Source organism: Anabrus simplex, chromosome 1 (assembly GCF_040414725.1).
Source record: "Anabrus simplex isolate iqAnaSimp1 chromosome 1, ASM4041472v1, whole genome shotgun sequence".
NCBI classification, from domain to species: domain Eukaryota; kingdom Metazoa; phylum Arthropoda; class Insecta; order Orthoptera; family Tettigoniidae; genus Anabrus; species Anabrus simplex.
Genome location: NC_090265.1, coordinates 296,079,132 through 296,104,364, shown reverse-complemented (window position 1 = coordinate 296,104,364; position 25,233 = coordinate 296,079,132). Strand labels below are relative to the sequence as shown.

The following is a 25,233-nucleotide window of genomic DNA, read 5'->3' as shown; positions in this document are numbered from 1 at the left end:
CTATGAACGCCTGCTGCTGCATGCTTACCAAATACAAATACACTTTAAATACTATTTCCCTCGCCTGTCGACGGAATACTTGTCTTTTTGCTCTTCCTAGATCTATCGTACACACGCAAATAGTTCCCTAAATTCGTTGATTATGATATATACCAATAAAACTCGAAACATTCACTAGTGTCCCGTACAAACAGGCAACTCTTACTGAAATGATTCTATTGGCTCAGCGGAAAACACGTCATACTACAAAGCGCGCGAATGGTACTGCGCAACCCTCTTCAAACCGCCTTCCGGGCTGCGTGCTACTCTAGTCTCCGACCACTGGTGCGGGATGACAAAGAATGTTGCAGGCAGGTTGTGGAAAGTCCATTACTTCTTCACGGATGACAGGCGCAGATGTGAAGGGGTTACGATGTGCTTGGTGCACAATGCGGCTATTCTCCCTTGTGGTGGTCAGACGTGGTCATCCGGAACCTTGACGAGAAGTATGCCTACCCCCACGTTCTCATGCAGTCCAACATCGGGCCACTGTCATCCGAATGCCTCACAAATCTCAATATATGCACGACTCAACCAGCCGGTCAAATTTAGACCCACACTGAGGCCCCTTTCAAACTCTATCAGGTGCTGATCATGCTGTCTCACACGAGTGTGCGGCATGGCCACGTCCTTCGCAGTCATCACCCAATATCTGTTCAGGCTCTACCGGGCCTAGTAACAACACTAAACGCGAACAAAACTAATGCACTCTGGTGGCCGTTCTACCGGTCACAGTGAATTGCAACTCTTATTTCATACCCGCCGATGGTATGTACGTGTACGAAGTTACATTAGCACCCGACTATTTCTTCTGGATGCTTCAATTTATTCGTCAGGAAGCGTATTAACTTTAACTTCTCGACAAGGGGTACTATTTCTCAGGTCAAGTAACTTCATTACTTCTAGGCATACTAACTCCTGTTCTAGTCTACCTGCCTATCATAATCTTTTGTGAGAAATAGGAATCGAACCCGTAATCATCAGGACAAGAGGTACTAATACTAACAACAAACTTATGTCCATATCCTGTTAGCATCTAAAATATCTTCTGCAAGTATCCATTACATTAATGACCACTTAAAAAATCCACTGTGTGATAAGGTGCACAGAACATGAAATACATGTCCATGAAAAATGAGGTACTAAAATAACAATAACGGGCGCAAATTTCATATGCAAAGTGATGTAAAGTTAAGAATAATCGAACGGTGGCAACAAAGAAAAACTGCACATTTCCGCAAAATATTTATTTATTTATTTATTTATTTATTTATTTATTTATTTATTTATTTATTTATTTATTTATTTATTTATTTATTTATTTATTTATTTATTTATTTATCCGTTTGTGTGAGCTCAAGAGAGTGTCCGATGCCAAAGTCATTCCGCCAGAGAGAATCGCGCCTCAGCACAGACTTCTACTTTTGGATCTTCACCTCAACCTTACGCGGAAACCACAACAGAAAACAGCAGGCCCGTGTCTTATCCAATGGTGGAAACTACCTAACCACAAGGAATACCTAGCAGCTGCTCTTCTCAACGCACCATATTCAGATACAGACCAGCCAGCTAATATGGTTTGGGAAGACTTCGCCGAACATATAAGTAGTACCTAATCTAATATCCTGAGAACAGCAAAACCAAGTAAACCATACATAGATAAACAAACATGGTGTCGGAATGACGTTGCGCAGGCTACGATAAATCAGAAGAAGCGTGCCTACAAATTTTGGTGGAACACTGTCATTGATGGCGACCTCAAACAGACTTACGAGTGAGGCCAAAAAGGCTGTATGTACAGATAAGGGTGCTTATTTTAAGGATTTCTATGAGCGTTTGGATACGTCAGAAGGATAAATATGTGTTTACCGACTGGCTCGATCACGTCATCGCCTAAGCCAATATATTAGGCAACGAACAACGTACTTCGAAAACCGAATGCAATCCTGGAACGCTGAAACAGGTATTTTTCCAAGATCTGCAATGAAGAATTCCAGCATCCTCCAATACACAGTGCTATACCAATCTCAGGACTTGTTCCACGTATAACGTCTTCGGAAATTCAAGAGGTCATGCAGAAAATGAAACCTGGAAAGGCCACGGGACCTGACGACATTCCAGCTGAAGAATGCTTGGACAACAAAATGACAACGTTGACCGGTGAGTGTACCCCGTTCAAAGATTTGGAGGTGGTACGCCCAAGCAACATTATGCTCCCACATATCATAACACTTGGAACACCAAAATGATCATGTTCGACAATGCTCCTGGGTGCATTACGTGTTCCCACCTCTCGCCAGACGAGGGTACGTCTAGAATCACTACTGACTGAATCTGTTCTCATCTGAGAAAAGCACGCAACCCCACTCCTCGTCGGTCCAGACCTGATGCTCTTGGTACCATCGCAAACGGTGCCGCCGATGTGCGGGTAGTCGAGCAAACAGACCACCCCCATGCAGTCGCCATCGAACTGTGGAGCGTGAGATTGGGTGCCTTAAGTCCTGTTAAATGTGTTTGCAATAGCACACGATATTTGACGTGAGTCTCTTCTTGCCTGTTGCACTATGAAGCGGTCATCTGCTGCTGTGCTTGACCGTGGTGAGCCCTCTTTTCTCCTTCAGGAAGCAGTGTCTGTGGTTCGGAATGCTCTCTATGCACGTGAAACAATGCTGTGAGCAATGGGCTACACTCATCACACTTCGTCCTTCTTCCAGTTTCCCTATAATCCTTTCCCGTGTGAAATCATCCAATTGTTGCCTCCGGGCCATGTTATAATGAATAACACCACCACAGTGCACCGTAAGAGCTCGTTGATTGACTTTCCATTGTCTTATCCCATTCCTTCAACTGCCTCGTTTTGTGGGGCCAGACCCATTTGGCGCTATATTCGCGCTGACCTCACGTCAGATTCTGTGCACGTGTGGGAGACCTCTGGCAACATTTTACCGCACTTTCATTAATTTTCGCGTAGTCGATATCATACGTTGCTTTATCTATCCCGTCCTTAAGTTCTGCACGTCAATGTAGTTCGTAATGTACGTAATATAAAGGTTTTATTATTCATATTAACTTACTGTCATCGTAATCATTAATATTATTACTGTTATTATTTCTTTAAATATCATGTTGCAGAAATCAGTCTGTCGCTTGTAATAGGGGAAGTATTCCTTTCCCGGGCGCAAATAAATAAATAAATAAATAAATAAATAAATAAATAAATAAATAAATAAATAAATAAATAAATAAATAAATAAATAAATATGTGTGTGTGTGCTAAATGCATACATGATTAGCATAGTTCATTGGCGCTACATAATGGTGGTACCTTTGTAAATGTAAATTTATCCACATATAATATGCAGATCTCTGCATTAAGGCTTAGGTTCACTTTATAACAGTAGCCTGAATGAGTGTCTCTATGAAGCTCCATTAACAAGCTTGAAACAAAATAACCCACTGTTGCTCATGATGTGGGCTAACTCTGAATAATTACATTATTTTACCTCACGTTAATAATCTACGGTTCGCTTGTTATAATAACGTACAATTTATATCATATAATTAGTCACCGCGCGACTGTAATACATGGACTTTTAATCCAAGCAAGGTATCAAAGAGCTATTGGGTTTTATACATAATTTATATCCCACTGATTCCTGTGCTTAGCACTGCTAGAATTATGAGATTGAACGTCACTAATGCAAACTACTGTTAATCACATATACATTCGTTCAGTTTCTCCATATAGCCATAAACATTGCTTCTACTACCAAACGCTTACTTGTAGGAGGATGGTTACCAAGTTATACTTCCTCTTAAAACAACCATCATCATCTTCCTTTTATCTTCATGGTTGTTAGAAGAAGGTTACAGCCAGAAATATTTCTGAGTTGATATCTTCCACAAATACTATGCCCTTGAATCACATGTATGTAATTGTTTCCTCTGGAATGCAAGTTATTTCAGCCTTTTTTTTTTTCCTATTCCCGAAACTCTATACAAATAATTTATACCGTATTTCCAAACAAGGCGTCCACATAATTCAAATGTAGCTTAGAAAGGTTCCATGAAACGTCTGAATCCAAATTAAGAGTCATCATCACATTGTTTGATACATGCATTCTATAATAATCCATTACAATGATTTATGCCGCATAGACAACTCGTCATATTTATACCCGTTTTGCCAGTTTCAATCGTACGTTTTAAACAACGTACATAACTCCTAGTTTTCACAAACCAAAAAAACCAAACCCCATGGCACTACAGCCCTTGAAGGACCTTGGCCTACCAAGCAACCGCTGCTCAGCCCGAAGGCCTGCAGATTACGAGGCGTTGTGTGGTCAGCACGCCGAATCCTCTCGGCCGTTATTCTTGGTTTTCTAGGCCGGGGCCGCTATCTCACCGTCAGATAGCTCCTCAATTCTAATCACGTAGGCTGAGTGGACCTCGAACCAGCCCTCAGGTCCAGGTAAAAATCCCTGACCTGGCCGGGAATCGAACGCGGGGCCTCCGGGTGAGAGGCAGGCACGCTACCCCTACACCGCGGGCCTAGTTTTCACGTTAGACTTATATTGCTTACTGTTATCCTGTCATACAGGCTGCATATCATATAACAATAACTTACTTTAGGTATATTACAATAACTACATTTATTTATTTATTTATTTATTTATTTATTTATTTATTTATTTATTTATTTATTTATTTATTTATTTATTTATTTATTTATTTATTTATTTATTTCGGAAACGCTGAAATGTCAGAAATATGTTCTCAGGGAGTCCTTTTACGTGCCGGTAAACCTACAGAGGCTAGTCCGAATCAACTCACCACCTTGGGCTTAGTAATTCAGAGTCCTGCTGTCTGTGCGACTCAGTCTAGTAGTCTGCACGTTAGGATGATACACAGTATTAGTGGAGACTCAATGAAGAATATTGCTTGGCGTTCGTGACGGAGTTCGCTGACAGTTTTCAAGACATACGATTTGAAGTGTCGGAGAACGTTGTGGCGCTATTCTGGACACTCATTCAGTTCCACTGCCGCGCTGTAATTGATGACCTCCTTGGAATATGGATGCAACCAACATATCAGTCAGTTTTCAGAGGGAAAAAAATTATTTCGGGGTTTATTCATGGTGTACACTACTTGAACCAACTGCATATGCAAATGTACAAATGAGGTTATATATTAAAAACAATATTTATTGTTATAACTTAAGGCCTTAAAAATAATGCATGAATTGGAAGTGATACGATAGAAAATAATCTGTGAGTATGACTTACATTTGTTTATAACAGAAGAGAAATCCTATACATGCAATTGCAACACAAATTATAAGAAGTAACATTAGTGTAACAATAAAAATAACAATAACAATAAATATGTCAAGAAAATATTTCAAAGATTTCTTCTATGGCCTTTTTAAATGATCTATTTCACCTGGCGATGAACCAACACAAGCACCATCGTGCCATCCTTACAAAACGGAGGATAAAGTTATTTGCCGGCTGTAAACCAGTTTGAAATTCAAATGTAACACATAAGATGTCACCACTGCATAGAGCATAGAGGGCACCTTATTTCCACAGAAATCTCACTTTTCAAAAATGTTTGGTAACATACTTTTCCCGCAGAGGTCTTCAATTATCTCCTCGATTAATATTTCTTCACAACCCATATCTGTCATACGGTTTTGCTTGGTTTCGTAGAATATGTCAGAAAGTATTTCCCACTTTCTCTTAAATGCTCAGTTCCGCTGTAAATGTCTAAATTTGCCATGAAAATGTATAAACCTATTTAATATTCATCACTCAGCTAGGATCCTTGATACATAAGCTGATACTGATGCAAACTAATACCGATATTCCTTACGAATTATCACAACTTTCCTACAATTGTTGCGTACAGACCACTGACCACTGTCATCTCTAGATAAAAACATGCATGTTTGTTTTCCAAACCGACATCAAGTCTAAACCACTGGGATTTCGCTCAAACTTTCTCAGAGGGAGTTGAATATGACTGCTATTTATTTCCAAAAATTTGTCCTGAAAATATAATATGTACCAAGTTATTTTTAAAAGTTGTGGAATTGTTTGTAAAATAATACTGTCGAAACTGTTTATAGCGACATCGCTTTTAACGACGTACTGGATATAACGGCGAAATATAACGGTCCCCTCTAAATCATATATAAGCACTGTATTTAAAACATCGCTTAGTACGACGTCGCTTATTGCGATATATCGTCTAAAACGACGCATTTTGGTCACTATTTCGGATAAATGTATCGGTTATAACGTCCAATGCTGATTTTCGTTTGTTACATATTTAGGGATTGCTGACAACAATTCAACGCTTATTATTGTAGATTTAATTATTCAAATAGCCAAATAGTCAAGGCAGGCATTGCCGTGAAGATGTCGCAAAAGAAAATGGAAATGAAGAAAACTCACAGATAATATGGCAAATAGAAAAAGGGGTTACAAAGATCAGCATCGCGAAGGAATTGGGTGTACGCCTATCACAATGAACGTTTCATACGATCTGGAAGGACAGAGAGAAAAAAGTCTTTTTTCGAAGAAAAATCTTAAAAATTCAAGCGAGCCAGATCATCTGAGCACGAATATATCGAAGAACCTACTCAGATGGTTTAAGCAGCAAAAACAAATACAGTAATGTGCCAATCAATGGACACACTCTCAAAGTGAAAGCCAATGAATTTTCTTGCAGTCCTACTCCACAAATGATGTACCGTGCTGTAAATACAGTACGTATTTCAGTTACCTTGTATGTATGTTTAGTCCTCAGCCCGAAGGCTGGTTGGATCCTCAACAGTTCCGCCATCAGCTGTCATAGATGGCCTAGGCATCACTGAAGAGGCGTACTAGGGAAATGAGGAGTGAGGTAGTTTCCCGTTGCTTTCCTCACCGAGCCAGAAGCTGCTATTACACACCAGTCTGCCAAGCTCACTGAAATGCATGCACCAACTGCCCCTGTGAGCAATATTTTCACACCATTCATAGCAGGGACTGGCTGCAGAAGGAATGGCATTACTAGCATCACTCATACCTCAGTCACTTTCATTTTGTCAAAGCCAAGGATAAAGCTGAGACAGATCAATGAAAGTAACAAAATTGCTCTAGCCTATACCAGAAGACATAGTGCACTGTAAACACTAGGTCCCGCCAGCAAAGGCACTCAGTTACCTTACTTTTACCTTAATTCTTTTAATTAACCATGTAAGTGTGAAGCCTAAAAATGCAGATGTGACATGTTTAGGGAGGAAAAAATAACCGGTTTGTGCGACTATCGGCTGGCAGTTCCTTCGGGGTTGTTATAACCGGTTTCGACTGTAGTGTGTTCCTATATAGCTTAATCACTCGGTTTTCTGCAAAACAAATTGCTTGTGCAATTTCTTTGAAACTCTAATGATTCTCTCGGAAATTCCGCTTTTACTCTTTAAAACATACGTTTCAGAACACTCACCAGCCGAGCGTCCGGCTCCATGGCTAAATGGTTAGCATGCTGGCCTTTGGTCAGAAGGTCCCGGGTTCGATTCCCGGCAGAGTCGGGAATTTTAAGCATCATTGGTTAATTTCGCTGGCACGGGGGCTGGGTGTATGTGTTGTCTTCATCATCATTTCATCCTCATCACGACGCGCAGGTCGCCTACGAGCGTCAAATTAAAAGATCTGCACCTGGTGAGCCGAACATGTCCTCGGACACTCCCGGCACTAAAAGCCATACCCCATTTCATTACCAGCCGAGCGCTGTCGGTTGGTTGTTTGGCTGGTTCATGGTAGATCCTACTAATTCTGACTGGATACAAGAGTTTACAAAGGTTGATTCTTAAAAATTACACGTCAACGAGTGGTAAAAACGGAAATGAGTGACATCGCCAACTAACAGTTCATCAGTGGCGGGTACATTCTGATATGAGTCTCTGGTTCCAAAGCACATTTTTATTATGAACTCTCCGATTCTGATACTGAATCTATATTTTTGCTAGTGCCTTTACGTCGCGCCGGCACAGATAGGTCTTATGGCGACGATGGGATAGGAAAGGGCTAGGAGTTGGAAGGAAGCGGCCGTGACCTTAATTAAGGGACAGCCTAGACATTTGCCTGGTGTGAAAATGGGAAACGACGGAAAACCACCTTCAGGGCTGCCGACAGTGGGATTTGAACCCACTGTCTCCCGGATGCAAGCTCGCAGCCACGCGCCTCTTTCCGCACGGCCAACTCGCCCAGTAAATATTTATTCAATATGGCAAGCGCTCATCATTACAGTTTTCAGGGATACTGCAGCGAAGAGTTTGACATGGGTCAAAAGCTCCTTCAGAAAATGCACTGTTTATGTCAACCTTCAGATTTTCTGAAGTAAGGTCCTTCACTCAAATTTGACTCCTGTTAGTCTTATCTTCTCTGTTCAACCAGCACACACGTTTTTCATTATTATTATTATCAGATGCAAAAAAGGCCAGAAAACTCATCACGCAAAACTCACAAGTTGTGCACTTCCTTCTTTGTCAGGCAGCCCACGATGACGGGCAACATGTGATATACGTACAATGTACCTTTAAAAAATAAGGAAATAAGATTTTACACAGAAAAACTTTATTTTACAGGCAGATAAGAGAATACATAGTAGTACACATTGCTATTCAACATACTCACTATTCTTATCCAAGCTCTTGTCCCTCTACATCAAGACATCGATGTTGGTTAAGACAGAAATCTGCTTCCAGTTTCTGAAGCCACGTCATTAAGTTCACCCTCGTGCTTCATCAACGATCCGAAGAGATGGAAATCACTGGAGGCCTGTTCGGAAGGTCATCGCTCAGCCCAGCTCGACAAGGTTTGCCTTTTTTCTAGGTGAGATAAAGAGAATAGTGCTGTGCTAGTATGTGCCGTTTTTTGGTTGGGGGGGGGGGGTTGCCGTGAGGCTCCGCCCCGCCTCACAGCCCGTGGTGACCTACCTGTTTGGACAAATGACCGACAAGCAAGTACTAACGCAGGAACATAGCCTAGTACAAGAGTACAGAATAACTTGAGGTGCAAAGGCTAGTCTTCTGCCAGCTACTTCCACCCCTCCGTAAAGGAGAAGTTATGAGAAACCTCCCTAAACCCACCAGGCAATCCCATATCTCCTTTCGGCACTGGTTACCCTGTCGCGGTCATACCAAGACATCCCCGGCACTAGACCACTGCCGCTCAAGAGCCACTGTCACCCCCGGTCCATGGCCGCCTGCAAGGCTTTCAAGGTAGAAAATGGAGAAGTTAATAAAATAAATTAATAAATTTTGACGCGCAGTCGAGAGAGAATAAATAAATAAAAAGTAGCCTTGCAAACGACCATGCGGATGGCCAGTAATGCGAAAGCTCTTCCCAAAGGAGCTACTTCGCATACCCCCTTCAAATTAGGATATTATTGCAGCCACCACTTATAACATTAAGGACGGACCGCATAGAGAATGTGGTACAGGACCATTGTTGTCACTATTGTTGGTGGTGCTGAATATTGTTTTAAGAGGACGTACAACTGGGCAATCATCCTCCGATGACACTAATCAGACGTGGGGATGGGGGAGTAGAGGGGATCCAACAATTAGAAAAATGAAGATATCTGCCAAAGAAAGACAAAGTCTACTACGGGCATGAAAATGAAAGACTCCCTAGGCCTCGTGACCTAATACCGTCGGGGTCTGAAATGAACAAGAGTTGTTCAACTGAGGTCGGGTAGGACAGATGAAAGTTAGTAGCCTGGCACAAGCAATGCCTGGGGTCAGCTAAAGACCCCGTGGTCGCCAACCCACGCTCCTAAGTTAAGAGTCCCTGGATCCCATTTTAGTCGCCTCTTACGACAGGCAGGAGATATCGTGGGTGTTCTTCTACTGCCCCCACCCACAAGGCAAGTTAAAGTACAGTATATTAAACTCCCCCACAAACTTTACGTCTGGTAGAGGGGAAATAACTGACATAGCGAGCATCACATCTCGACTAGCATTCATCTCTGGTCTTTTGGAGGTAATTCCCTTAATATTAACGTTGTTACTGCTGATTGTTTCACTAGATACTAAGGAATAGTACAGGGCAAGGTATATTGCGGAAATCATATTAACGAGGTTGTCAAGAAAGGTTACAGATTTCTCCATATGGTTATGAGGATATTTACGGAATGTAGTAAGGATGCAAACGAGAGGGCGTATACCTCTCTGGTAAGACCCCAGTGTATGGGATCCTCACCAGGACTACTTGATACGAGAACTGGAAATAATTCAAAGTAAAGCAGCACGATTTGTTCTGGGTGTTTTCCGACAAAGGTGTAGTGTTACGAAATGTACAAACTTTGGACTGGGAGGAGTTAGGAGTAAGCAGACGAGATACTCGACTATGTGGTATGTTTCGAGCTGTCAGTGGTGAGTTCGCGTTGAATTATATAAGTAGACGAATAAGCCTGAGTAGTGTTTTAAAAGTAGGAAAGAAGTATGGAGATAAAGTTGGAATTCAAGGGGAAATTGGGGCAAATATTCGTTTATAGGAAGAGGAGTTAGAGATTGGAATAATTTACCAAAGGAGAAGTTCAATATATTTCCCAATTCTTTGCAATTATTGGAGAAAAGACTAGGGAATGTGCCACCTGGACGACTACCCTAAATGCAGATCAGTGGTGATTGATTGATTGATTGATTGATTGATTGATTGATTGATTGATTGATTGATTGATTGATTGATTGATTGATTGATTGATTGATTGATTGATTGATTGATTGATTGATTGATTGATTGATTGATTGATTGATTGATTGATTGATTGATTGATTGATTGATTGATTGATTGATTGATTGATTGATTGATTGATTGATTGATCAGTGGCAAATTTATTTATTTATTTATTTATTTATTTATTGATTTATTTATTTATTTATTTATTTATTTATTTATTTATTTATTTATTTATTTATTTATTTATTTATTTATTTATTTATTTATGTCACATGTCTGTAACAGAGTTGTACTCCATTTATAACAGACATTACAAAATATAGTACAATGATATATATTACAAAACAGAAAAAGATCACGAAAAAGTAACTCCGACTGACGGGTCTCAGACCGGTTGACCACGATGTCAGACCATAGAGGATTGTAACTTGAAATGGCCTATGTTAACTGAGTGTGACTCGTGAATCATTTAACAAATCAACACAATACTTCTATGTGTGACTACAACAAAACTACTGAAGTCGACAATTAGCATTGCTAAATCAGCAAAATTAAGGCATAACTGGAATATGACACTTTTAAAAATGATTATTAAAGTAATATTTATACACTGGAACAAATTATACCCACTTATGCGTCATTTATTTAGTACGCACGTTCACTCCTCAGCCCTAAGGCTGGTTGGATCCTCAACAGCTCTTCCGTCAGCTGTCATAGATAGCCTAGGCATCACTGAAGAGGCGTACTAGGGAAGTGAGGAGTGAGGTAGTTTCTCCTTGCTTTCCTTACCGAGCCATAAGTTGCTATTACATATTAGTCTGCCTAGCCCACTGAAATGCATGCACCAGCTGACCCTGTGATCAATATTTTCACACCATTCAAAGCAGGAACTGGCTGCATAAGAAATGGCATTACTAGCAACGCTCATACCTCAGTCGCATTCATATTGCCAAAACCAAGGACAGATCAATGAAAGTAACAAGATTGATCTACCGCACACCAGAAGACGCAGTGCACAGTGCACACAGTAAACACTAGGTCCCGCCAGCAAAACCATATTTATTTAGTTCGTTCGTAATCTGTTTTCTTTCCAGGGTCGGTTTTTCCCTCGTACTCAGCGAGGGATCCCACCTCTACCGCCTCAAGGGCAGTGTCTGGGGATACAACTGGGGAGGATGACCAGTACCTCGCCCAGGCGGCCTTATCTACTATGCTGAACAGCGACCTTGTGGGGGGATGGGAAGTTTGGAAGGGATGGACAAGGAAGGGGGAAGGAAGCGGCCGTGGCCTTCAGTTAGGTACCATCCCGGCATTTTCCTGGAGTAGAAGTGGGAAACCACGGAAAACCACTTCCAGGATGGCTGCAGAGGGAATCTACTCAGTTTACCTCCCGAGGCTGAGTGGATCCCGTTCCTGCCCTCGTACCACTTTTCAAATTTCGTTACAGAGCCGGGAATCGAACCCGGGCCTCTGGGGGTGGCAGGTAATCACACTAACCACTACACCACAGAGGCGGACTATTTATTTAGTACAAAACAAAATACTTATTTACTTTTTGAAATAATTCACTTAAATGTAATACTACCTGTAACAATCAAGAAAACTCCGCAGAATGGTATGGCTAATACCACAGAAATACGTGAATTTATTGCCAAAAATACTGCAAATAACACCGCTTGAAATGAATAATAAATTACCGCAGAAATATTAATGTTAAAGCAGCCTGTCTTCCAAAGAGACTAAGCATTAACATGTCTTGATGCTGTCAACAAATGGATCTACTTCACAGGTTACAGTTTTTACCATCAGAGTATAAGATGTTTAGAAGACGTGGTAAGCCTTCTCCTCGCTCTGGAGTATAGCCACAGTAAAGTTATATTTCAGCTACTCCGGAATTAGACGTGCCGTGAGTTTGGCTCAGTCTCGCCTGCACCGTCCTCTACATATCGTTATAATGTTATCACTCTTTGCGGATCATTTCGGAAACCAGTTACTTCTAGCAACATATCGCGTATTCTAACAACTGAAATTAGTCAGCTGCGAAGCATTAATTAACGTGAGTATTAAAATAAAATGAATTGCATTAGAGGAGAGGGTTTGTATGTTGTATTTTCAACCAATTTCCCATTTTTATCTTAACTGTAGTAATTTCACCACACAATAAATTAAATTATTATTTTGTAACGAGGCTCGGTTTGACTAAGTTAATTGGCCACTCAGCAATAATGATGCGAAGCCCACCGTATGGGACCTTGTTATGTTTTAATAAGATTACGTATTACTGGTGTGCCCTCACTACTTTAATTGCAAGCTTGTTTGGAGCGATTTCCCCTCATTTGGTGAACGGAAGCTGCGGTGGTCACATTCTGCCGTTGGACAAAGAGGCTTACACATACTTAGTCGTCATCCCTCTTTCCCTTACCCTCTCCTCCTTCAACGAACAGATTTCAGACCTCCCATAACTATTGCGTTCTATACATTTTCTTGAAATATGCAGGGGATAATGTGACATTTTCGTATTTATCTACTGAAAGCACTCCATACTTTCTCCTTATGGGAGTTGTAAATATTATTTGCTGACTTTACCGCCCAAAGTTACGACATAATAATATTTGCCGGCTCTATCACAAGCTGCGCAGTAGCAGTACATTTTGTTTCAAGGCTCTGGGATCAAAGATTTCAGAGATTCTGCAATTCCATTTAATAATTTCTGTAGACTCTGAGAACATACGTTTCACAAGATATTCCAAGAGACAATATGTGTCACATTGAAGATCGCATACTTCTCAGTGTGAATAAGTAACGCATGTCAAATTCAAAATTAAGCAATTTGCGATAATAATGTACAATATTTTCAACTCCAAGATCGGTCATCCAACAATCGTAATCACTGATATTTGTCGTATTTAAGATCGCGTATTCCATGATAATAATGCATTATATTATCAGGTTATATTTGTCGGCTTTATGATCATACGTTCCACAATATTAATATATAATATTAAGAGGCTCTAAGAAATGTCAATTTACATACCCAATAACTGGCTTCAATACCACACGTTCTGTAATCTGAGAATACTATAAATCTGGGCTTCCGCAAAACCAGTACGCTTCCGGGTTCTACGATCGGACATTTTACACTCGTAATCTTATAAATACTCCCCTGCGAACCGTGTAGGGCGGCTTGCAGGTCCTAATGAAGCAGATAGTCGAGCCGCAGATGCAACCATATCGGATGGGTGTCTATCGAGAGAGCAGGCTAACGAATGGCTTATGGAAAGAGAGTAGCAGCCTTTCGGAAGTTGCAAGGGCCGCAGTCTGGATGATAGACTGCAATGGCCTTGTAGTAATACTCAACATGCCTTAGGTGTGTTGATACGGCTACAGCCGTAACTAACTCCCGAGGGCATGCGGCTCTCTCTGTATGAATGATGTACTGATGATGCCTTCCTCCCGGGTGAAATATTCCGGAGAAAAAATGGTCCCCCATTCGGATCTCTGGGTGGGGACTACACGAAAGCTGGCAATCAACCGTTAGGAAGATGGATACTGACACTCTGCGAGTCGGAGCGTGAAATTTTAGAATATTGAGCTGTGGTGGTAGGTTAGAGAATCTTCTGAAAAGGGAGATGGACAGTCTAAAGTTAGATGTAGTTGGTATAAGTGAAGTACATTGGCAGGAAGAACAAGATTTTTGGTCCGGTGACTACAGAATTATCGACACAAAATTGAACAGGGGAAATGCAGGAGTTGGTTTAATAACAAGAAAATAGGGCAATGGGTAAGCTACTAAGACCAGCATAGTGAAAGGATTCTTGTTGTCAAGATGGACACCAAACAATGCCCACCACAATAGTGCAATTCTCTCTGCCTACTAATTTATCAGATGATGAAAATAATTGAAAGAATGTATGAAAAGATAGAAGATTTAATACAATATGTAAAGGTGACGAGAATCTAATTGTGATGGGAGACTGGAATGTAGTGGTAGGCCAAGGAAGAGAAGGTAATACAGTTGAAGAATTCGGATTGGGACAAAGGAATGAAAGAGGAAGTCGGATGATTGAATTCTGCACCGATAATAATTTACTTCTTGCTAATACTTGGTTCAAACATCACAAACGACGGCGGTATACGTGGACGAGACCTGGAGGCAATGGAAGGTATCAAATAGATTTCATTATAATTAGGTAGAGACTCAGAAGTCAGGTGTTGGGTTGCAAAACTTTCCCAGGAGCAGACGTAGACTCTGACCACAACTTGCTGATTATAAAATGTCATTTGAAGTTGAAGAAAGGAAGGAATGCAAGGAGATGAGATCTAGACAAGTTGAAAGAAAATAGTGTGAGGGACTGTTTCAAGGAACATGTTGCACGAAAACTAAATGAAAAGGCTGAAGGAAACACAATAGAGGAAGAATGGACGGTCGTGAAGAATTATTTCTCTAGGGCTGCTGAAGAAATATGGAAAGAAAGGAAAGATCGACTAAGAATTAATGGATAACTCAGGAGATTCTAGACCTGATTGAAGAACCACAAAATACAAGAATGCAGAAAAATGAAGAGGCAGAAAGGAATACAGCCGATTAAAGAATGAAGTGGATAGGAAGTGCAGGACAGCTAAGGGAGAAGGGCTGAAGGAGAAATGCTAGGATGTTGAACGTTGGTTGGTTCTACGAAAGGTAGATGCGACATACAGGGAAATCAAGGAAACCTTTGGTGGAAGGAAAACTATATGTATGAATATTAAGAGCTCAGATGCAAAACTACTTCTAGGAAAAGACGACAAGGCAAAAAGATGTCAGGATACATCAAGGATGTATCAAGGTAAAGAATTAGGTGATATGGTTCTCGAACATGAAGAGGCTGTTGATTCTGATGAAATGGGAGACCCAATTTTGAGGTCAGAATTTGACAGATCTTCGAGAGACCTGACTTAAATAGCAACAAGGCACCTGGAATTGATGACATTTCCTCTGAATTACCGACGGGTTTAGGAGAAACCAGCGTGGCAAGGTTATTCCATTTAGTTTTTTAAGATGTATGAGACAGGAGAAGTGACATCCGATTTTCGTCAGAATGTTGTTGTACCTGTTCGAAAGAAAGCCGGCACTGACAAGTGTGAAAACTACCGCAAAATTAGTTTAGTATCTCACGCCTGCAAAATTTTAATACGTATTATGTACAGAAGAATGGAAAGATAACTTGAAACTGAGCTGGGAGAAGATCAATTTGGCTTCAGAAAAAATGTAGGAACACGTGAAGCAATCCTAACTTTACGTCTGAACTTGGAGGATCGAATTAAAAAGGACGAGCCCATATACATAGCGTTCGTTAGATCTTGGATAGGCATTTGATAATGTTGATTGGACCAAGCTATTTGAGATTCTGAAGGTGATCGGGATCACATACAGAGAACGAAGAATTATCTACAACCTGTATAAAAATCAGTCTGCAGTGATAATAATTGAGGGTTTTGACGAATAAGAAGAAGCAATCCAGAAAGGAGTGAGGCAAGGTTGCAGTTTGTTCCCCCTCCTTTTTAATGCTTGTAAAGAATAGGCAGTAAAGGAAATGAAAGGGTAATTTGGGAAGGTAATCACAATCCAAGGAGACGAAATCAAAACCCTTTGATTTGCTAAGGATATTGTTATTTTATCTGAGACTGCAGAACATCTGAAGAAATTGCTGAATGGTATGCACATAATCTTGGGTAAGGAGTACAAGATGGAAATAGTAAGTAACGAACGATATTAATGGAGTGCAGTCGAATGCAGTCCGGTGATGAAGGAAATATTAAATATTAATAGTCGTTGATGGGTTGTCTTGTACATTTGCAGCAGTACTGTCATTTAGGCGAGATAAGTAACAGCAAAAGAGACACACTATTTCATTAACAACAGTCAGTGAGTCAAGCGAAATTCTGAGTAGTTTGTAAGCCCTGCTGGAACACGCGCATTAACGCCTAAACGTAATTTTCTGGAGATACATTAAGAGCTAAAGAAAACTGTGTGACCCGATTTCCAAAAAATAACCTTGAATTTTAAGTATACATGCTGGGCTGTACTTTTTGACTGTGCTAACAATTTGTCAATTATCCTGAGTTCTGTCGCATAAAGAATGCGCAAATTCAGCAAGATGTCTACAAAAATTGTATCGAGTGGCTCAGACGGTTAAGGCACTGGCCTTCTGACCCCAACTTAGCTGGTTCATTCCTGGCTCAGTCCGGTGGTATTTAGAGGTACTTAAATACGTCAGCCTCGTGTCGGTAAAATTACTGGCACGTAAAAAACTCCCGTGGGGTAAAATTTCGGCACCTCGGCGTCTCCAAAAACCGTAAAAATAGTTAGTGGGACATAAAGCAAAATATTATTATTATTATTATTATTATTATTATTATTATTATTATTATTATTGAAATTTCAAATTCCTATTGCATTTTAAAGTAATTATAATCTAAAAATACAACAAAAGTTATAAATTTTCATTTAATTTCTCCCTGACTTGTGAGTATCTTCGGAGCTTTTAGCACTCTTAAAATTGCCCTGTTTGAAATCGGAGGTCGATTAGGAAAGATAATTTATTAAAGAAACCATGTACTATCAATATGTCGGTTATCACCTTCATATCAATAAACCTGTGTCATTGTAAAACTCACGAAGTGCGTAACTAAGTTACCTGTTCCGGGAATAAGCAACTATGCTATTTTTCACCTTTCCGCAAATACCATATTTTCAGATCTATACTTTGAAATAAAACATAATTACTCATATGAGAGACATCTCTTAATATCGTTTAGTCATGATACCCTTTAGGAAGGTAGAGATGCAGACAGACGATATTTTCGTATTTGTGTTCAGAAATTTGGTAGACTTTAGATAACACTATTGACAAACCTGAGAAATCATAATGCAGACTTTTAGAATATTCAATAGCCTCCGTGACTCAAGCGCCAGCGCGCCGGCCTATCACTGCTGGTTTCCGTCGTTCAAATCCCGGTCACTCCATGTGAGATTTGTGCTGGACAAATCGGAGGTGAGACAGGTTTTCCTCCGAGTCCTCCGGTTTTCCCTATCCATTCCAGAAGCACTCTCCAATATCATTTCATTTCATTTGTCAGTTATGAATCATTGCTCCAGAGGAATGCGACAGGCTTCGGCAGCAGGCACAGTTCCTATCCTTGCCGCTGGATGGGGGACTTTTTCATTCCATTCCCACCGGGCGAGTTGGCCGTGCGGATAGGAGCGCGCGGCTGTGAGCTGGCATCCGGGAGATAGTGGGTTCGAATACCACTGTCAGCAGCCCTGAAGATGGTTTTTCGTGGTTCCCCATTTTCACACCTTAATTAAGGCCGCTTGCTTCCAACTCCTGGGCCTTTCCTATCCCATCGCCGCCCTAAGACCTATCTGTGTCGGTGCGACGTAAAGCCACCAGCATTCCATTCCTCGCCCGTACGAATGACTGGAAACAGGCTGTGTTTTATCATTATCATCACATACATACGTAAATACACACAGTACGTAAATAACCACTTGGCACTCAGAGCATGAATATACTATAGATCAAGGGTTAACAAGGGTGAATGAATGAAGTAAATGATGAAACAAGAGGGATAAAGAACTAAAATTAAATAATTCGTGGACCAAAAATGTAAGTAAGAAACACGTACAAAATAAAAACCTAGTTGATTTATGATTATGGAAGATGACCATTACGCTACTTCCTAATATATGTCTATACAATATTACATAAATATTCCATATCTCGAACGATGAAGAGTGAAGTTTAATTTTAAACATTATGACAACGGAGTATTGTTTGAAGGTTCTCTCTTCAGTATTCCTCCGAAAATTAAAAATGACCTGTGATTGAATGTATATGGGTGATACATTTATCAGTAAATATTTTTAAAGCCATCATTTATGTCAAGGCAATCAGAGTAATTTCACTGGCAGCTAAACGGTTGATCCTCGCTGGCCCGATATTCTCACGTCCAAGGCAGCTTCCGTTGAGATAATATTGACCACGAGCGACGATGCGATCGTCGTTTGCTGATCTGGTGACAGCCTCAGCTGTAGGTCAGTGTATTTAGACAATATATTGACGCCTGATGGCCAGGACTTCCTAATTGGTTCGTGTGAGAGAGTAAACAGCCGGCCAAGGTTGATTGTACGCATGTCTACATTTCTCGCTCACCCTGATTGATTATCATGTCACTGACTACAGATTTGGTTCCAATTTATGACCCTTGTTAGACAATCTTGTAGACTGCCGTCAAATAAATCCTTTATCATAAAAGAATAACTCCACGTTCATCTCCATGCCAGGCTTTCAATTGATTGACATGTTTTATAGCTTTCAATAATGGTAAACCTATTCATGTTAATGCAAATTTGAATATGCAAATATGAATAAAACATAAAAGCCTTCGTTATTCGTTTTGGATTCAAGAGCTACGTAATGATGTAATTTTCTTGTTTGTTGGAATCTACCTGCTTAATGTGTCCTGCGTACAGGTTGGGAAGACGTCTTCCTCAGAGGATTGTAACTGTTACCTCTATGTAATCTGTACCATTTACACATGCATTTACAAAACAAATATATTCCCGTTGAGAAGGCTATGTAAGAAATACTGATGATAGTTTAGCATTACGAGGTAAAACAAAGCGGTTATACGACCGTGAGTAAAGATCTGTCAGGTTCTAGACAGAAACTGATGAGTTCGTCAGGAATAGTTTTGAAACTGCCATTGGAAGTGATGTGGGTAAATGTCAATGGAAGTTTTCCACTGAATATGAGCACATCCAATCAACAACTGTGGCCTTAATTCAGATAATAGCTCCAGCATTTGCCTGGCGTGAGAATGAGAAACAACAGGAAACTATCTTCAGGGCAGCCGACAATGGGGTTCGAACCTACCATCTTCCATATTGTAGAATATTCAGAAAACAAATTCTATCATTAATTCCAAGACATCATGTTATTTCACTTTTTAAATATACACTGCCCACACGCTGAGTACCCCCTCCCCCGTGCCGTCCCAAAACTCACGAGTTTCAAAACTCACGAGTCTCAAAACTCACGAATTCCAGGAAGAGGATTAGTAAGAGCAAGTTTTTCACCTGGGCTTGGGGACTGGGTGTTCGTGCCGTCTTCATCATTAGACTTCATCTTAGGTAGGGCCTCACCCTCACAGACTTACAGGTCATCTATACGGCGTCAACTCTAAAGACGTGCACCAGACCTCTCCGGATATCACGCGTCATTATTATAAATTTATGTGAAGGGGGGAAAATGCATTATATTAGCTTTAAGACAACAGCAAAATATTCTTTAAAAATAGTAATGATACACCTTTGTCTCTTTTATTCACCAGCCATTATTTATCCCCTGTGGGATGGGTTGGCAGAATAACATCCACAGTATCCCCTGCCTGTCGTAAGAGGCGGCTAAAAAGGGGCTAGAGAAGACTAGATAAGCAACTGATAGGCAATCTGCTACCTGAGTGACTGCCCTAAATGCATATCAGTGGTGATTAATTGATTGATTGATTGATTGATTGATTGATTGATTGATTGTTTGATTGATTGATTGATTGGCTCGCCAGGTGCTGGTCTTTTGATTCAACGCCCGTAGGTGACCTGCGCGTCGTAATGAGGGTGAAATAATGATGAAGACAACACATTCACCCAGTCCCCGTGCCAGCGGAATTAACCAATGATGATTAAAATTCCCGACCCTACCGGGAATCGAACCCGGGACCCCTGTGACCAAAGGCCAGCGTGGTAACTATTTAGCCATGGAGCCGGACGCTATCTTAGTAATGCGGCGTCACAGAAGTGTGATCAAATTTTGATTTCTTAGTCTAACATAGACGAAAAATGAGAAATAGCCGTCATTTAGTAATGCAAAATTTAGGGTTCAGTTTTTACTGGGATACCTTATTTCTAAGGATTAGAGCGGTCGATGCGGGGTCTTCCCGCTTATCTTAGTTTACTTAAGCAACAGATAAGAAATTGTTTGGGTAACTCGATTATAGGACCTGTATGCATCTAACTTTGGTTGTCAAGTAGTCTTTCTCTCTCACTGAACGTGGACGTACGGCCCCAACTTCTGCAAACCAATGTTCAGAAAAGGCACTAGCATGCAAGTTAACATAATATATGCGTCAAAGTCAGAAGAGAAGTCATACAATCCAATATAAATATCGAATTATTCGGTGTAAAATCCAAAATTTTGTAAATATGCATTATGTATGAATGTTCTCCCAAAAAGGCTGAGACATGCAAGCATACACGGAAAAAGTATGGTTATTTGGAATTGATTAGTCATAAAACGAATATTTGCAAAGTTTCAGAAGTGTAACCAGCTTATTTAGGAACATGCCTTTTTATGGAAATCCGGGCTCTAGTAATAGCCAATATGCCAAGTACTCACTTACTCGGAACAAATGCAATTTATAAACCATTACTATTGATGCTTGTTGTTTGAAAGGGCCTAACATCTAGGTCATTGGCCCAATTTCTATTGAAACGATACAGATAACAGGCTGTTAGCTACAATGCACGAGCAGACACGCGCGCGATTTTATAACGGTCCTTAGTTTTGTCTGCGGACCCTTCAAAAATAAAAACGCGTGAGTTGGTCTGAGTTTAGGGGCGCGCAGCTGGGTTCGAACCCCACTGTCGGAAGCCCTGAAGATGGTTTTCCGTAGTTTCCCATTTTTACACCAGGCAAATGCTAATGCTACCCTAATTAAGGCCACATCCGCTTCCATCCCACTCCTAGTCCTTTCCTATCCTATCGTCTCCATAAGACCTATCTGTGTCGGTGCGACGTAAAACAACTGGAAAAAAATGTTTAACTTACCTGTGTAACTGATGTACCATGTTCTTCGCGAAGTCGTTTCTTGGCCTGGCTGACTGCTTTGTACACATTGAGGCTTGCTTCATCAGGTACAACTGGTGGGCTGTTTCACTAAAAGCACTATTGCCACTGGCCTTCGGTTTAGAGGCTCCCGGATTCGATTCCCGGCTGGGTCGGAGATGTTAACCTTAATTGGTTAATTCCAATGGCACGGGGGCTGGGTGTATGTGTTGTCTTCATCATCATTTCATCCTCATCAAGACGCGCAGGTCGCCTACGGGAGTCAAATAGAAAGACCTGCATCTGGAGAGCCGAACCCGTCCCGGGATCTCCCGGCACTAAAAGCCATACGACGAACACTAGGCCTGTATTCTACTGTAGAATCCTTGAGCTGACGTTATCATGATTACGGTCGGTCGTTTCTTCATCCGATTCTCCATAAAGGTTGGTTTCAGGACCTTAAAATACGGCTTATGTTCCAGCAGGGCTTCGCCGAGTTTGTTCTTCACGTCGTGGGGCTTAAAATGACTTTGTCTCGTCCTTGTACGACAAATCCGATATTTTGCCTATATTAGCATATGTTAATTTGCCAAAGGTCCTAAATCTAGGGAATGAATACTGCTATGAAATTGTCTTGTAGGTAGGATTACCCGCAGGGTGCTAAACGGTAAGTATATAAAAATGGGTTCAGATTGGTGGAACGCTATGGATTTCTATAAGGAACGGACAGACGGACTTTCTGTTTTATAAATGTAGATTCACTTCTTTAAATCTCACTGTTCTATATCAATGTTGATATTGTTTATGTTTCAGTCCACCCGCTCATCAAGGTATCGAACCAACTTGTAGCTGCTCCCGTCGGCAGTGATGTGGTTATCCAGTGCTACGTAGAGGCTTCCCCTAGAGCTATGAATAGCTGGCTAAAAGACACGGGTAAGCACTTTTTCTATCCCAGAGCTAAAGGTATTAATAATTCCCTTAATATAAACATATAGCATTATCGGTACGATTACAAGTAATACCTTTAGAAGCAGCGGAGTCATACTTTGATCTGCTGATAAGTTGAACACAATTCACAAACGTTTGCAATTCATTTACACTTCGACTAGTTGTTGATTAATTTCGGTCTGAAAATGAATATTTTTAACGTTAAGTTTTATTATGTAGAAGATGAAAAACATTGGTGCTGAGAAAGGATGTATTTAGGGTAGGAATCCAAGACATCCAGACCCAACACCGAAATTTTTCTCCACTTTTTGTAAGTTAAATTTATTTACGAGTATTACTCGTTGAAAGCTGAAGACATTAGCTGATCAACACCCAGTAGAATTGGCATTCTCTGAATAATCATACAATTATGCATACTAAGCAATTAAATCATAGAGCACTTTTCATTTTAAATTTTTGTTGGCAGCCTGCAGTGATCTGGACTCGAAGTGGATAACGTCTTTTCTGTATTACACAATGTAATATAAAAGGAGAACGCTTTGATGCAAGCGAAAAGAACAGATCATTTCCCTGCCTGACACTTCTTGACAGAAGCATATTACAGTAGATCACCAAGAGTACAGCAATGTGGCAAATACATTAATAATGTCCGTCGAATATCTGAGCTGTGGCAGTGATATCGCGCACCTGTAGGTGAAATAGCCTGCAGTTTCAATCAGCGTACTGTACTCTAAAAGTTGTAATAAAAAGTTGTTGACATGCAAGCACAGCGCTGTACCGTTCGTGTAATTAACGGAGTTCGAGTGGAGTCATTCTACAAATTTTCGTGACTCGGAGAGTCATACTGAGAACTGTGAAACACACTGAACGATAAGTGTAGAAAATGTATCGACGTCGGTGCAGATGTGTGTACACCAGCCAAGCTCTTCACATTATACGATGGCCAGCACCTTGATTAGGTGTGTGTAGCTATTGCCTACAACGTCCGTTAACCTTTGCTTTTGTTTGTTTGTTTGTTTGTTTGTTTGTTTGTTTGTTTGTTTTCTTGCTTGTTTGCTTCCTTGTTTCAAGCACTGGATACAAAACGGTACATCAAAAATATCATCCAACCTGTTTTGTAGCCATTCGTGCAACAACAGGGATAACAGGACAACGTCCACTAACATACCACTTGTGCAACCAAAAGTGTATACATGAAAATATCGCATTCTTTCATTTTTCATTACCTCTTAAACACGAAACTTTTATTTTAAGGAAGAAGAAATTGAACACTTCCGCTCCTACATCTTGCAATCTGATTGTTGGCAGGATGATATTCTATCTCCGCTTAATTTTACCAACTACTATTTATGTTGACTCGGTTGACTCGGCGATTTCTAGCTTTGTTTATACTGTAAATAAATGTAAAATTGATGAACTATTGATTTACTTCTACAGCAATCCTTGCATTTGGAATTTTAAATGGACAAGAAATTGGCCCAACACTCGTTAAGCGAGTTGAGAGAAGAAATCTTATAAATTCCAGTCGTTTAGCAAACATTCCGAGTAATGAGCATAAGAACGATACTATCGCTTCTGCCGAAGGAAATTATAGAGACGCGGGACATAACTCCGTAAAATATGACTGTATCACTTTTTACGGGAGGTATGACAGGCTTATGTATACTGTACTGTTTATGGAGATCATGAATACCATTTCTATCTCCTGGGACAGGGATTCTTGGGTGTTCTCCTTCGTTTCTCATTTTTAATTTTTTTTAAATGATTATACACTAGCGGAAAAAATATCCAAACACCATGAAGTAAGGGATGTAGAATACGGAAATTTTTGCAATATACTTGTCGAGGTAATATATTTGATTGATTAAAGGTACAAGAATACAGATTGATATCCGCGCGAGAAAAGCCATCGCAAATATGCCATGCTGATCCTTTAATAACCGGTATATTAGCCTGACTGTTGAATGCAGGCATGCATTGTGTAGTACAGGTGCCGGATGTCAGCTTCTGGGATGGAGTTCCATGCCTGTTGCACTTGGTCGGTAAATACAGGAATGGGTAATGCCGGTTGTGGATGACGCTGCAGTTGTCGTCCAATGATGTCCCATATGTGCTCGATTGGGTATAAATAGGGAGATCGAGCTGGCCAAGGCAACATGTCGACATTCTGTAGAGCACATTGGGTTAAAATAGCAGCATGGGGGCGTGAATTATCCTGTTGGAAAACACCCCCGGGAATACTCTTCATGAATGGGAGCACAACAGGTTGAATCACCAAAGGGACGTGTTCATCTGCAGTCAGGATGCGTGGGATAACAACGAGAATGCTCCTGTTGTCATAAGAAGCTGTTCCCAGACCAGAACTTCCGGTGTAGGTCCAGGTGGAATGCGGCCGCTCACCTGGCCTCCTTCTAACCAACACACGGCCATCAGTGACACCAAGGCAGAACCGGCTTTCATCGGAAAACACAACGGACCTCCACTCCATCCTCCAATGAGCTTTCGCATGACACCACTGAAGTCGCAGACGGCAGTGGTTTGGGGTACGTGAATGGGCGTATGGCTCGGAGCTGTCTTTCAAGTAACCTATTTCGAACAGTACGTCGTGTCACTGTGGTGCGAACTGCCGCTCAAATTGTTGCTGCAGACG

General features: G+C 40.8%; 1 protein-coding gene across 1 annotated transcript in view; it reads left to right on the top strand.

Moving 5' to 3' along the window:
* Positions 1-25,233, top strand: part of LOC136864453 (uncharacterized) — a 389,628-nt gene that overhangs the window by 248,449 nt on the left and 115,946 nt on the right. The window contains exon 6 of the mRNA XM_068226219.1: positions 22,449-22,568. Coding sequence (XP_068082320.1) covers positions 22,449-22,568 — 120 coding nt within the window. The remainder of the gene's footprint in view (positions 1-22,448; positions 22,569-25,233) is intronic.